Genomic DNA, 16,627 nt, shown 5'->3' on the forward strand with positions numbered 1-16,627 from the left:
ATACATGCAATACCATGGTTCTTATTAATACCATCTATCTAATACCATGGCCCATTTGCAACTAACTGTGGTCCCGTCATTAAATGCGAGTTAACCACTTACAATTATTAATATGGGCTTTATTGACTCTTTAATTAACTATAACTATGACTCGATCCTACTACATAAATAAGAGGGTTATATATTAGAAAACGTAAGCTGTGAAGTAGAAACAAGGGCAAAGGCCACTCAAGAAGAGGTGAACCAACCTGGTGATATGCCTCTAGGAGAACCCAGTCAGGTAGGCCTAAATACAGAGAATGTAGGCCAAACAGGAGAAATAGAAACAAACCAGGGAGATGACTACCAATTTGGGGACACAGTTCTTGTAGAACAAAGCCAATATGAGCAATCGAGCTCATTAGGAGTAGAGACAATTAGCAGAACAGTTGTTCCTCCTAAAAAACATAAAGACAAAATTAAAAAGCTTAGGAAGGAAGAACAGAGGCTGCAGAAAATAGTAAAAAGGCTCAGGCGAAAGATAAGAAAATTAGTAGCGGGGAAGGTTCCAGACAAAACCCCGGAAACAATAAACGCAGCTGTTCAAACTAAATTACATGAAACAAAAACTATAGGGGCTCAAACTGAGCCCATACTCACTCAACCTGTTAAGGAACATCATGCAATTTTTGCGGAAGCAGCTACCGAAACAAAGGTGATACCTTCATATGACTTAGCTATTCAGATGGAGGTGGTACCCTCCTGCAGCACGGCTACCTAAACGGAGGCTTGGGCCTCCCATAACAAAGAAACACAAACAATAGGCATCCATTCTCATAGCAGGAGTACGCAGACAAATACTCAAGCCAAAGATATCATGACAAGCAATGACCCCAGTATAGTGAATCTTCAAGAAGATTTAGCCCAGGCTCGGCTTACCATAGAATGGCTTGAGCTGGAAACTGTCTCCCAGCAAAAATACCAAGAATTACAGAGGCAACTTCGAGACATGAATACATCAGAAAGTGAGACCTTCGATAAATACTGAAAGGCAGAGGAAAGAATTGAGAAAATGAAGCTCAGATTAGAGAAGGTCATGAGTCAAATGGATACTATTTGCTCATTGTACACTGATGTCTTGGCATGCAGATCTCCTGCCAATAATTATGCCTTATTTTTACTAGAAAGATACTTGCAGCTGAAAATCAAAGCCGTTAGGGCTGGAAAACCGATAGAATTAAAAACAATTGAGGATTTCATAAACTGTTGCAAATAGCATGGGGTAAAAGTTCAAAGATTGTTGTGTGAATTTTACCTACATAATTTTGTATTAGAGGAAGAAGTGGAAAAGAACCCCAATCCTTTTGTGGGGGATGTTCAGTTCCAAGCCTTCATCTCATTTGCTGTCAATCAATGGAAGTGGTTCAAGGCTCATAACGTGTTCCAAAGACAAGAGCATGGCCTGGATCTTTGGGTTAGAAGTGAACCCAAGCACCCTTTGCAAATGCTAGCCAGTCACAAAAGTCTGATGTCTAGAGAAGGAGTAATTAAAATTTTGGGCCCTATTTAGAAAGAGATTGTACAGAAGGGAGTAGAATAATTTCTCTCCATTCAGGAAAGCTCCCTGGCTGCAGCCAAGCTTAGGTGGACAGTTTCCACTAGTAATGTACACAATCGAGAACCATTTAATTATCAAAATGTTAAGCTAGCTGTAGACCATTTTGTCACTTACAGCAATCTCATTTTAAGAGAGGGTCCTTATTGGCTAGGTTGTCGGTTCCGCAACCCTATTGTTTGTTATCCTGCTAAAGGGTATCAGGCTATATATGAATAGCCTGAAGGACAGACAGGGCACATCTTTGATCTCTTGGCCAAGAATCATGGTTTCAGACCGCTTTACGACATTCCTTCTCGAGCTTATTCTTTGACTGCTCTGCATACGAACTACATGCTTTTTATGAGGACATGAAAAAGTGTAAGCAGGGGAGTATGTTGGGTCATGGAAGAGGTATGCATTTACTATTAAACTCATCATCTTTTTCCTTTATTCTTATCTTTTCTATATCTTAATGCACTAATCTATTAAGGAATTACGATAAGAAATGAAGGAATTATCTGCAGTTATGACTTAGCTAATTATTACATTTCTTTATGTAGGAAAACAACAAAAGGGACAAATGTTGTTCCCTATGAAGGAACAACAAACATTGACAAGCTAAGGAAGGAATGTGGTGGTTGCAGATAAGGCCAAAAGCAAATCAGAAGAATCAGCGCAAGAAAGGAAACGATGTCTGAAGATGGAAAACTATTGTGAATCCCTCAGGATCGAGAGATCCTGAGGGATCGCATTTATCATTTATCTTTTACCCTTTCCTATTATAAAAGGAAATGTTTTATAAGAAGGAAGGGGGGGAGAATCACCGTTATTATTGAATTTGTAATCTTAATTACAGACTCTCGTTGTTCAGAGAATACAATCATACTGTAATGCTACTCATATTCGATGATTAATACTTAAGTGTTGTTGTTGTTCCCTCGTGTATCTGAAGTAATTTAGCAGTGTTTCGCTGGCGACTAATGGCCCGGCCCCTAGTGGATTCTACTGCTTTTTCTGTGCAATACATTTCCCATTTTTGCAAGTGTGATGGTTTGATAGTATTCTTGCTTTCTGCGATTTGATTGCCTTTGCTGTTTATTATTTTCCGGTGTTGACAGAATATCTTTGCTTTATATAACTCACAGTATTGTCGTTGTTTCAGTTTACTTTCATTTCGGATTGAGTTACTTAGACAAACATTCCGCTGGATTTAATCAACTGTAAAGAGTATTAACTATCGCTGTTGGAACTCTCAGATTGATATCATTTGCTATTCAGATTATTTATTGAAGGTTGGGTTTGATTTAGATTAAATTAGTTAAAGAGAGATGAGTTATCATTACTGTACTCTCAACTGATGTTGCTGTTAATGTAATATTTGAGTTTATTAGAAGATTGAGTTCTGTAATTACAATTGGAATTTACTAGATGCATCCGTTTACTCTTGTATTAAAAGATCTATACTGCAATCCATAAAACATTACTCTCTGAATTAAATAGCTGCCACATACTGTGTACGCTCTTGAAATAAGAATACTTGCCCAGATTGATAATTAATGTGAGGATAATTAGGAGTTTTATAAGGCACCTTTTATCACCCAACACCACTAACCCTTACACCGACATCTTCTCGTTTTTTCCAGGTTCTGTTTATTATCTAATGTGCTCAACATTATTTAGTTAAGGGTGGCAAGTCCATTTCTCATATTTGGTTGCACTTCATGCTTTAAGGCTCATATCGGGGTTTGATAGTTTAAACTATGTTCTAGTCAAGTTTATTCATCGTAGAACCAACATATCCCTTAGAGTGTTTTTATTTCCTTTTGTACAAGCTTTCAAGATTACATCAGGTTTGTAATGAAAGTGCTTTGAGAGGGTTTTTATTTACTCCAGATGGAGGAAGGGTTCTTCTCAACCCTACAGTTAACTCTTCTCTTGTATACTTCTATAATAGTATGTTTTGAGATTATAATGCCTGCCATGTTAAACTCTTGTGTACGAAGTAAATGCATGAGTTGCTACAATGTATAATTCCCATTGATACTTGATTTAATGGTTGGCTTATGAATTTCCAGTTTGATATAACAATGCAATTTGTTCATTTTGGGTCTTACACAATTATTTCACATTTAATGGCTTTCCTTGTTCAAAATCTCAAATTGTTAGCAGTTTTCTCTTCCGAGAGTTGGTTCCATGATTGTTTTTTCTGAATATTCTCTTTGAACCATATATTCGTAACTTTTCAATTATTAGTTTGTTATGTAAATTATTTATATGTACTTTTTATTTTTCTTTTTTAATTTGGTCCCAGTAGTTACTCCCAAATCCAGCAAGGTAGACGGAGCCTGACCCCATCGGGCTCTATCCATACCACTTCTAGTAATGATGTACATGTGTTTGGATGTGCGACTGTTCTCATAATGGACCTCTGGTTCCAAGTATTTAACTAACCCACTTCCAGTTTAGTTTTAAATGCATTAATAATATTATAATTAAAAAAAAACACTCTGATATTTTTAAGAACTGGTTTTTATTGCAACTGGGTTTTCATGTTTGGATTTCTATTTTATACCCAGAATTGTTCCCCACATAATCCTAGGTCCGCTCTAATTCCACCCATATTCTTTATTTCAATTTTTATCCAAATAAGTTGTGGGGAGTAACCTACAAAGTTATTACCCTATGTTGGGTCCAAAATAACCATGTTCTCTATTATTGTCAGTAAATACAAAAGATTATTATTCTTTGTTTCTTTCTCTTGACAGAAAGGGTTCACTTCATAACCATTCTATATCAAACTCTTCTGAATCTATTGGTTATTATCTCTTTCATACATAGACGAGATATCTTAAAAACAAAAAATGGAGAATATATATAAATAAATAGAGAATATCTAACACATCTTTTCTTAGCACAATTGAATGCAAGACTCAATATTCCAATCTTTCCATACCAGAAATATACAAGAAAACACTGCTACTTAAACAAAAGTATAATTAATATGAAAATTTAGTGTACTTATTTGCATACTCAAATTTTATTAGAGCATCAACAGGGATAGAAGACTCTTCCACCTAACCAGTGAGATTGGAAACTATTCCAGAGTTGTATAGCAGACAATACTGGTTTTTGGACCTCAAGACTCTCAATCCAGCCAAGAACTCTCTAGCTTTAGGGTTTTCTTGGACCTCAAGAACTCTCTAGCTTTAGGGTTTCCACTGGCTGACCAGCTCAAGAACATCCCCAATTCACCTTGGTAGCATCTTGTTCAAGGTCTTTCTCTTTTCCTCCTTGTTTCCTCTGGCCTCTCTCTTTCCTCTGCCTTCATTGGCCTTCCCAAACTTAGATCTTTTCATCTTTATGGGAGGAGGATATAACTGCCCCAACTACTTGGAAAAATTAAATATTTTCTTTTAAGATCCTCTCCCGTAATTACACCAAATGTGTCCCTTTTTAAAACTGGTCAGGCTAGGCATTGTGTATCTTTGTCATCTCCATTATGTTGTTTTGACATGTTTTGTCTTTTTATCCTTTTAATTAAATTAATTAATTAAAAAAAAGTTATATGAACAATTGTCATATGAAATGAGTTACGGTTTTTTGGACATGTAGTATTGATAAGCCATAGTAATGGCCCATGATATTATAACAAAATCTATTTACAAATTAAGAAACTCCACCATAAAGTAGAAATAAATATATTTAATTGATTTTTAATATCTAAATTAAAATTAAGTTTTTTTTTTAATGTTTTTGAAAAAGAATAATTATAATAAGGATAATTTAATTTTAAGATTATGGTTAAATTAGATATTAAATTGATATATGAGATTTTTTCATTTAAAATTTATAAAGGCATATATAGTTTAATCCTCTTTGAGTTTGAACCTATACCATTTTACCAAAAAAAAATATACTCTTAACCATTGTTTTATATCTATATCTATCTATATATATATATATATATATAATCTCTCTCCTTTATATTTATACTTTGTTAATATGAAATTGAGATTTATAATAATTAGCATTATTTAAAAAAAAATCACATTTAAATCTTTATATAAATAAAAAAATTGATAAACCTTACTTTTTACAATTATATCACATATTTAAATTACTAAGAAATAAGAAATAAATATGCACCACTATAATATGACATTGAAAATAAAATATAAATAAATGAGGCTCATGCAATAGACCAATTACCAAAGTCATAAAAACCTTCACAAGAAAATAGTTCTTATTTTATTAAATTATAATGAATTATCTTCATCTTGAAATTAGGAAAGGTACAAGGGTTTTGCATAGGTTAATTCTGATACGTGTAAGGTGAAATCTAATATTTATTTATATATCATAAATAAAATTAAATATATTCATTTTTAGGATGTGGTTATAGAGCTTCATGTTCAAAATCCATAATACCTATCTTGTATTTAATTAATTTTTAATATCTAAATTAAAATTAAGTTTGTTATTAATTTATTTTTAATGTTTTTGGAAAAGAGTAATAAGAATAATGATAATTTAATTTTAAGAGTATGGCTTAGATATTAAATTGATATATGAGATTTTATTTATTTAAAGTTTATAAAGGTGTATATATTTTAATCCTCTTTGAATTTGAACTTATTGCATTTTATCAAAGAAACACACTCTTAATCGTTGTAAGTTTTATATATATATTTTGAAATTTCTCTCTTTTATATTTCTACTTTGTGAATATGAAATGAGATTTATAATAATTAGCATTATTTTACAAAAAATTACATTTAAACTTTTATATTAATAAAAACTTGATAACCTTACTTTTTACAGTTATATCACATATTTAAATTACTAAGAAATAAGAAATAAATATGCATGACTATGATATGGCATTGAAAATAAAATATAAATAAGCAAGTTCATACAATAGATCAATTCTCAAAGTCATAAAAAATTTCACAAGAAAAGAGTTCTTATTTTATTAAAATATAATGAATTATTTTCATTTTGGAACTTGGAAAACATAGGTTGATTCTAATACGTGTAATGTGTAGCCAAATATTTATTTATATATCATAAATAAAAATTAAATATATTCATTTTTAGGATGTGGTTATGGAGCTTCATGTTCAAAACCCATGATACCTATGATGTAATGGAGAACAAACACCTTAAATTAAATTTGATTTAAACAAGCTATTTTTGGCATGTCGTTTCACACTATTCTTGATGCTACATATTAATAAATATGATAAGATTTATATTAAATTATGTATTTTTAAAGATTTAATAAATATGATAAAATTTACATTAAATTATGTACTTTTAAAGATTTCTTTTAGGTGTTTAAGGGATTTTTTTAGGTAGAATGATATAAATTGTTTAATTGATAAATTAACATCCATAAGGCTAAAGATAGCCTATGGGACCTCTTTTAGAGTGCAAAACTTGAAAAAAAGTATGCATCTCAAGAGATTTAATCCTCTTCAAAATAGATCTATATTGGTTCTATATATGCATATAGTATGTGTAACTTTTCATTTTTAAAACTGTATTTTTGAACCCATAAATGAATACAATGTCCTGAAAGTTTACTTGGACACTTGGATTGTGTAAACTACAACACATAAATTTACAATTCCAACAAATATTTGGTAGACAAAATTTAAATTTAAATTTAAAAGAGGAATTAATGGCTCCAAATTAATTGAATTTTTTTTTAAAGGAGATAGCTAATATTCTAAAACAAACCCGCTTCTTTATGTTGATTACAGAATATCTGGAATCTGAAGGTTATCAACACACACTTTAGTCATTTCCTCTGTGCAATTACATTTTTTGTGCGTGAATGCCCAAGAGGACCTATAGTAATGTTTCTCCTCATGACCTTGCATGTTATAGCTTGGATATAATATGTATATAAGATTTTGACATAGTAGTATGATTGGAAAAAAATTATTTAACCATTGACACAAGTGTGAGCTATTGCAAGCATGAACATATTTCCTCCCCTCCATCCTCCACCCTTTAGGGTTGTTGTCTTTCATTTGCTGCAACATTTTTGCACTAACTTCATAGGCATGTTTAATTCCGCAATTGCTGTTCCATAATTGATATAACATTTCTTTTAAAGAAAATAAATAACAACCTGTAACTTCTAGTTTTTTTTTTTTTTAACTTTCACTTACTAGAATTTACCAAGTCTTTGCATAGTAAAATAAATGACAATATTTACATTGCTAGAAAGGGTGCTACACATACACACTTAAATTAAGCTATATATATATATATATATATATATATAAGAGTTATATATAAAAAATATATATGTAAATTAAAAAATTATATTTTAATTTTTAAATTGTGTTAAGAAATATATGGGTTTTATTTATACTATAACACTTTATATATATTTTTTATATTTATAAACAATATATATATATAGAGTAGAAGTGTAATTTAATTTTATTATTTTATTATTATTATTTTTATATATATGTGGGGTTTATAATTTTTTATTTATATCATACATATTTAAATTATATAAATTTATATAAACAATTATAATAGAAGTATAATATTTTAATAAAATATAGAAACTAAATATATATATAAAAAAAAAATTCATCCTTAAATTTTATTGTCATTATTACTTTTGAATATATAATGATAATGATTAAGTTTACTAAGACCAATATGGTTTATCGGACCTTAAGAAAGTAAGAGATAACTTGAGATTCTTTAACATGACATTTCTATGATCTGAAAGAAGGTGGAGAAACATTCCTAGATCCTCTTAGTTTTGTTGACTTAACAAGTCAAGAATTACTTGAGATAACATGTTATTTTTATGATTAAAAAAGGGAGAGCAACACTCCTAGATCATCTTAGTTTTGTTGACTTAACAAGTGAAGATGGTTAATAGTGTGACAAATATTATAAAAATCAGAAAGGAGGAGTTGGGCAATCTGAGAGAAAATGTTTTTCATCTTCAACCATCTTAATATAGCAAAAGTGACAAACTATTTAGTCCCAATGTGTTTTGGGAATAAACCAACTTCAGTTTCACTTTAGAGCTCACGAGAATTAGTTCTTATCGTGGCAATGCTTATTTTCTTTTTATTAACTGTCAAGATGTTTTCAATATTAGGGTTGATAACCTCATGATAATACCTTAGCTTCCCTTTTCCCTCCAATTCAACCTCCCACAACTTATCCTTAAATTTGAAAGTAAAAATACCAAACATATTTAAATGGAGTCATCTACTGAGGCGGAGGAATTGCCCGGACGGCCAAAAGTATAAAGGATAAGGTATAGAGGATAATTGGCATCTTGAATGACAAAGCAGCAGAGTGCAGCGGCATGATTAGGTTCTCGTCGCCGATCCATGCGACCATAGTGAGAGTCAGCAGCCACCAGGAGTCCCTCACGCACGAGAAACACGTGGAGGCCATTCTCTCTGCCTGCTCGACCTCCCGAGTCAGGGTGTCGCCATACGTGGCAGAGCTGAAAAGGCGGTTGAGAAAAACCCGGAACTGGGCGGTGGCGCTCAAGTCGCTCATACTCGTCCACAGGCTCCTCCGGGAGGGGGACTTCATCGTACAGGACCAGCTCAGCATCGACACCTTCACCAAGGGTCGCAGTTATCTCAATCTCGCCGCCTTCAAGGACACGTCAACCTCCCTGACGTGGCATCTGTCGTCCTGGGTGAGGTGCTACGCCAGATACATCGACCAGTGGCTGTGCACATCTCGTGCCCTGGGGGAATTCTTGGACGGGAGGTCTGCGGATCGAACCACCTGGGGCCTCGTTAACGCGGAGCTGGTGAGAGAATTATCGGCACTGGGGTACCTGCTGGCGGTCACTTGCGAATGCCTGCAGGAAGCCCCCAGGGACGGCCAGCGGTCGAACCCGCTAGTGCTGGAAGCGTGGAGGCTAGTGCTGGTGGACACCTGGCAGTTGCGGGAGGAGGTGCTGGTTCGGCTACAGGATGTCCGCGAGAGAATCTCGGGCCTGCGACCGGAAGAGGCGGCGGAGTTTCTGAGCGCCGTCGAGAAATTGGAAACCAAGAACAAGCGTTTAGGACTCTCGAGACGGAATCGCCCCATTCTGCTTCCCTGCGTGTCATATCGACCATAACGTTGATGGATTGTAGTGGAGGGACGCAGTAGGAGCGCAGGCGGATTTTCTTTAAGCTTAATTTCATTCTATTGTTAGTCATATTAGAGTTTTATGCTCAAATTTCTTTAAACGCTAAAGATGGAATTATAATGTTTTGAACCATTAGAATCAGAATGCAGATTTGAGTGGTTAAAATGTGGATATTTTGGTTGCTTTTAGAGTTGTTAAGATTTTGAATTCGCTTGTTTATTTAAAAACGTTTTTAAACAAATAATTAGATTATTAATATTTTAAGTATAAAATTTTAAATTGGAAAGAAATGAAGTTGTTTTCAGATGGCATGGTTTCTTTAATTAACGGTGATGAGTCTGTCTGCATTAGCAATTAGTAACCATAAATAGTTGTCCTGAAAGTCATCACAACTGATTTGAGAGTTTTCCCACCTATCATATATATATATATATATATATATATATATATATATAGATATTTTGAAGCCTCTAACATTTTTAACATTTTTCTACCTTTTATCCTTCGATATTTTCTAAATCAAAGGCAAAAACCCTAATATATTACATCCTAATATTATAAAGTCTATATATTAGACACCCTATATTATAAAGTCTATATATTAAACACTTTATATTATAAACCCTAATATTAAACCCAATATTATAAATTGAATATTGTAAACTCTAATATTAAGTTTTATATTATAAATTCTATATTTAATATTAGGATTTATAAATACATACCATACACTTCATAATGTGGTTGATATAACCCTATCAGGGTATATCAACTACATTTATTAATGTGATTGTATATGTGTTTGATATACAACTATAAGCTTATATCAACCACATTTATTAATGTGATTGTGCATGTGCTTGATATACACCTATTATTTTATATCAACCACATTTACTAATGTGATTCTGCTAATATTACTATAACCAATTGATATTAATGTCAAAACTTAAATGTATCATAAAAATAGTTATAAATTTGAAACCAGTTGAAACACATTTCTCTTTATACATCTAATTCCAACAACTAAATTTGTTCCCTCTGCTTTTTTATGCTTGTATTGTTGATAACTATAGATTCAATCAGCTATGGTTGTGAGATCTTTTATTGTTAGAAAGACCAAAAAAAAATAGCCCCTAAAATCTAGGTGGCAAATTCGAGAGTATAGCCAAACATGGAGGAATTGTACAAGATAAACTGAAAGGCCTTAAGTCTACCTTGTGGGTTTAAGGAGGAGGTTCCAAGTTTTTCTCTCTGCAGTTAGCGATTTGGTGAGGGTTCGAGTAACTCGGGGACGATATGAATAGATGCGACCAATGTGTTGAAAAGAGAAAACAGGGTGACTAGATGTTGTAGTATACCTGAAATTTCGCTTAAATCAAATTTATTGTCTACAATACTCTATGGATTATATTTTTATACTCCCAAATAATTTGAAGGATTGATTTGAAATATTGAGGGGCCTCAATTATCATGCAAGTTGCCAATGCTCTTATTTGGTGCATCTTTATTTGTTGGCTCCCCTATGTCATCAATGGGAGCATCTATTTTCTCGCCAAAACACGTTCCTTCTTTTCTTCCATTTTTTCCAACCATGGAGGTCGAGTGAAAAACATCGTCTTCTTAGTTCTTTGTTTTTCAAAATTTTGTGTTTAAGACAGACATCAAATGGGTGTGCGAGATCTCTTTGTTCATAGAATAAGGGTGTATGACATTTTGTAGAAGTACGAACAAAGGGTGTATGACGTTTTGTAGAATAACAAGTTTATTTGTGATTTGAATTTACAAAAATATGCATACCCTACTTCTTAGAATATGTCTATCACTTCCCACAAATACAACAAATAACATATGAACCAATAAAAACTTTAATAACACTAAGGCTTTAAAATTGAAAATTAAAATAATAAACATCACAAAAGAAAAAAATGAAAGTAAAAAAATAAATTAATTAGCTTACGATAATGTTAACCAAATTACAAAATTTGTCTATGAATTGGAAGGAGGTCTTTGTTCCTTTCATATTCTAAAAACAATTGTATCAAAGTTAGTTTTTTTCACCATCTTGTAAGGTCATAACTATACCAAGACTATGTTAGGGTGGTGTTGACAAGTAGAAAAATTCCTCTTACAATGAGTGAGTATTGGCCCAATTAGGGTCCCAATTAGACCCATATTCATTTGGTATTTTTATATACTCTCTAGAAAAAGGCCCGATTGCTTATTCTATTCTATGCCAAAAATTAAATTGAATGGGGGAAAATATATAACATAATCAAATATTTGCATATATACTATAAACAATTTACAAATTATTATGTGTGTTTAAGTGAAGCTTTAACAATCTAGATAGGCCTGGTTTCTTATTCTATTCTATGCTAAAAATTAAATTGAATGGGGGAAATATATAACATAATCAAATATTTGCATATATACTATAAAAAAATTACAAATTGTTGTGTGTGTTTAAGTGAAGCTTTAACAATCTAGATAATAGAGGGAAAGGGAATAAATGTTTTAAATAGTGATTGCCTTGGACTGAAGTGTGATCTCAATTAGCCACTAATTTGATTTTTGGGCTCTATTTAAAGAGATTATGAATAATTGGGTATGTTTTTTATATTTTTATTTGCATGCAATTGACTAAGTTTAAATGACAAAAGAAAATATATCTCAATAACAAGAGCAAGATTGTCAAACTATTTTTTTGAATATCAAAAATGAATGTCGCTTTATTCAAATTAAACAAATAATAAATCTCGATTGATAAAATAACTCGAAAATGCATATACTTTATCGTTTCAAAAGAAAGGACAAAAATATATTCCAACAATCAATAGGTATCAATATAAAACAAAGATAGAGGAAAATATTATCAATGTCTTTTAAGTAATTAAAAGATCATACAATACTCACATCATGTCATTCAATAAACATCAATTCCTAATTAGTCTTCAAAAAATGATTGTAATATGTTGATTACAAAATCAGAGTCTTAAAGTGCAATAATTTCCAACCCTTACTCCAACGTAAAGGGTTGTATAAATAACTAAAATAAAAGAAATATAAGATATGATTTCCTAAAGATAGAAAATTTGAAAGATTTTCTCTTCAAATTAACAATAATAGAATCAAATTTTATCGTTTCATTACATTCCTCATGTCTTTCGGGTGGGTCGTTTAGTTTTCTTCTTGTGTTTGTGCAACTCTTGTCAAGTCATCTATCAACTTTCTTAGAGCATTCTTCTTAATGAATTAAGACAATTCAACAAATCTTTCAGATATTTGTGAAAAATGGATAGGCATGAAATTCTCAAAGCTAATATGGCATTTAGACACAAATCCTTCGATGTATCTTTTCTTAACATTGTATTCAAATGAAAATTTGGATATCAACTTCATATGCTCATATGGAAATTGAAAGAACCTTTGAACATTCTACATTATCCATAACTGATTTCCTAGAGAATTTTTTCATTTGATTCTCTCTTTTATTCAACTTCTTGTTAATTGATTTATGTTGGAATTGCCTCTCAAAGGGATTTAGGTTGAGACATAACGAACTCATTGGTTATCTCTAGACCAAGATCCCAAACAATATCACAAATTATAGTAGCTTGAGTAATCCATTCTTTAATTTGATTACAATTAAAATCCTTTTCATCCAACGATGCTCACATTAGTTTTTTATCATCCTTGGATAACCTTTCAATATTTTTGAGAGAGAATTGTCTCTCCCAATTAGTAACCAAACCAAACCTATGCTTTATCAACTTTTCATCTTCAATTAATAAATCTATTTTATCAGAAAGAGATATTAACTTATGAAAAAATTTGTAGATCTTTCCCATTTGTTTGAAAAACTTAATTTGTGTCCCTTTAAGATGTTCATTCGCATTCAAAGCATTTTCTCTGAGATCAGTGATACTTACTGAAACCTCTTCAATTTCATTCAATTGTTGTTGCAGAGCTCAAATCTATTCTTGATTATTTAGTGAGACTATTTGGAGTTTCTCCTTTGTTTCCTGTTTGATAACTCTGATTTCATTATATTGGAGTTCTTTAAAGGATGCAATTTGTTGAGCATGGAGATCATTTGAATTTTTCAATTTTTACTACCATTGTTGTTCCAAATTGGATTTATCCAAATTGTATTTTGTCTCCATCTTCTGCATCGCTAATTTAAATCCTTCTTTGAGTCTTGAGGAATGCACTTGCCATTTCTCCCCACCAAAAACTTCATTCTTTTCTAATTCTACTTCAAGCTCCTTGATCCTATCAATATTTTTATCAAATTATTCAGTTAACTCTTTGACTTGGCTCTGAGTATAAGCAACAAAATATCTAAGTGTTTTTGTTGACTTATTTCATCTCTCCTGAATGTCTCATGTAGCTTGTGAAATTAACTCAAAAACTATTTAAATAGAATTATGTTTTCTTTTTCTGGATCTTTTGACAAATGACTTGGTTTGGGAGTTAAAATAATAATTACTCAAAGAAGGTACAATCTTAATGAGTGATTCAAATTCTGAAATAGGCTTACAATTAAATAAGTAAAAGGAATGTTGGTGTAAATGGGAGTGATTGATGTTTGTGAAGAAACATCCTTGGAAACCTACATCAATGAAATTAGAGTTTGTAAAACATCCTGAATTAGTTTTTCTTGTGAACTTTGAGAATTTTTGTAGCAAATGGAGTAGTCTGTAGAGAAATAACTTGAGTTTGTTGAGATGGTGATATTGGGTTTTCTTCTATATCCTTATTGATATCCTGGATAATTTCTTTGAGAGTGGCTTGGGCTTTAATTGTCTTTTTATCTTTACTTGCTTCAACATAATTATCCTTCATGAGGTCATCAGGTTGAGTCATTTTCTCTGGAGACTCAATATCTATTATTACCTTTTCTATAAAGAGATGCTTTGTGGTTGTATCGTTGTTTTCCTTGTTTCCTAGGATTGTACTGATATCTTTGTCTGACTGGATCCTTGATCTGACCTTCCTAAAACTAATTAAGCAAGGGTTTTGTCTATTGAGGTAGACAAAACAAACAATTTTCTTGAACTTAAAATTTGAACATTTCCCTCCTATGTGAACTAAAAATTAAACTCTGAAGGGATATCAGTAAAATAGAGATTAATACCTTTTAGAAAGCTTTAATTTCTCCAATGATATACCGAAATGCATACTTATACTACTACGATAGAACTCATAAGTGTTTTCTCTAAATTTTTGTAATCTATCTTTCTCTTCCATGCTCATGAAATGAGCCTTTGGTACAACTTCATAAAAATTATCATGATGAATGAAAACATAATCAAAAGGAGTTAAGTTGATAAGCATATGTTTTAGATAAAATAATTGAATTGTAATGATTAATAATAACATTACTAGGATCATATCTATAACATGAAAGTGAGTGTATCCATACTTCTTGTAGATCACCTACTTCTTTGGCAGTGTACCCTCTGTCTTTTAGTGTTATTTGGCCAAATTTAATAGGAAAAAAATGCCACAATTTCTTTTTCATTTTTTGCAAAAATATGGTTACACCATTCAATGTTGTGATTAGAAATTACCCTAACTGTCGGTTTATCTAGAATGTATCATGGAAATATATGAGGTCCTACCTCACTTCCATGAACTCTGATATAGGAAAACTTCTCCTTAATAAACCAGTCTCCCATATCATACACGGCATACTAGAGTTCTTTTCTTATCTGTGGTGGGATTTTTCAAAACAAAATTTCATGAAAGTAAAGTAAAATATTATCATAAATGTCATAAAAATGGTCTTTATATATGCTTTCCCATAATATGGAACATAAATTCTTTATAGTTTCTTCATGATTGGAGGGATAGTTCCATTCCATTAAAGGGAAGGGTATTTCTATAATAATTATATCCATAAGATATGCAAACATGAAAAAACCTTGGTCAAACCTAAGAGGAGAGGCTAGGGCTAACTTGATTGCTTATGATGAATTTTGGGACAAAATGTCTGCCTAGTTAAACCTCTTTGATTGCTTAAAAATAATATGAATTAGTGGAACCCATTGTACTTTGTAGTGCTCAAGGTTCGACTCACCATATAGTCTATAGATAATTTTTATAACAAACCTATGAGGCCTTTTGAAAAGAGCTATCAGGTAATCATTTTCATTCTTAAGCTTAGAACCCTCGGGGTGATGGAGTCACCTCGTAACAAGTGGGATATAGTCTTTATTCTTATTGCTAAGGGCATTTTTATGAAAATGATTTAGAAATTTTGTGCTTAGAATAATCTCAAGAGGACTCAACTTATAAATTGAACTTAATTCTTCAGGTCTCCTAGAAGTAATGACATTCCTATTATGATCGACAATAGAATAAGTTGGAAGATGGGCATGGGATAAAATAACTTACCATATCATAATAAGGAAATATCGTCGCCCTAGATGAAACCTTCAACAATTATTTATTTTTATCACTTCAAACGACTCTTCCACTCATTGTTATCAAAGGAATCATATATTCCTTCCCATGCAGTACTACTTTTATTCTGAGTTATGTAAGTTGTGCCTGAAATAAATGAGGAATTGAAGTTGCTTTCTTCAAATTCTAGAGGTTCCACTGCTTTCATATTAATTTTGATGTTTTGGATTGCAGGCCTGGAAGCTTGTGTTTTTCCATTTTTTCCCATTACACATGTGAATAGTAATGAAAATATGATAAGATATAAAAGTTCAAAAATAGAAAGAAAACAAACTAATACTATTGCACATTTAATGAAAGAAACAGACAAATACTAACCAAAAGAGCTTGAAATTATAAACAATTGATATCTTTTTGACAGAAAATCGAGAAGATGTGCATAGAGAGCAAGGAATAACTTAGAGAATAAAACTTAAATTATACAGTTTTAATGGTTT

The 16,627-nt window shown here is 31.8% G+C and overlaps 1 protein-coding gene across 1 annotated transcript; it reads left to right on the forward strand.

Moving 5' to 3' along the window:
• The first annotated feature begins 856 nt into the window (after positions 1 to 856).
• LOC149265316 (putative clathrin assembly protein At4g40080) lies at positions 857 to 9,862 on the forward strand. Its single transcript, XM_089402965.1, has 3 exons — positions 857 to 1,004; positions 1,314 to 1,453; positions 8,886 to 9,862. The coding sequence occupies exons 1-3, from the start codon at positions 857 to 859 to the stop codon at positions 9,705 to 9,707; spliced, it is 1,110 nt and encodes a 369-aa protein (XP_089259091.1). The 3' UTR covers positions 9,708 to 9,862.
• The last annotated feature ends 6,765 nt before the right edge of the window (positions 9,863 to 16,627 follow it).

This window comes from Pinus tabuliformis, chromosome 6 (assembly GCF_031772625.1).
Source record: "Pinus tabuliformis cultivar Carrire ecotype Pingquan chromosome 6, CPIR1, whole genome shotgun sequence".
NCBI classification, from domain to species: Eukaryota; Viridiplantae; Streptophyta; class Pinopsida; order Pinales; family Pinaceae; genus Pinus; species Pinus tabuliformis.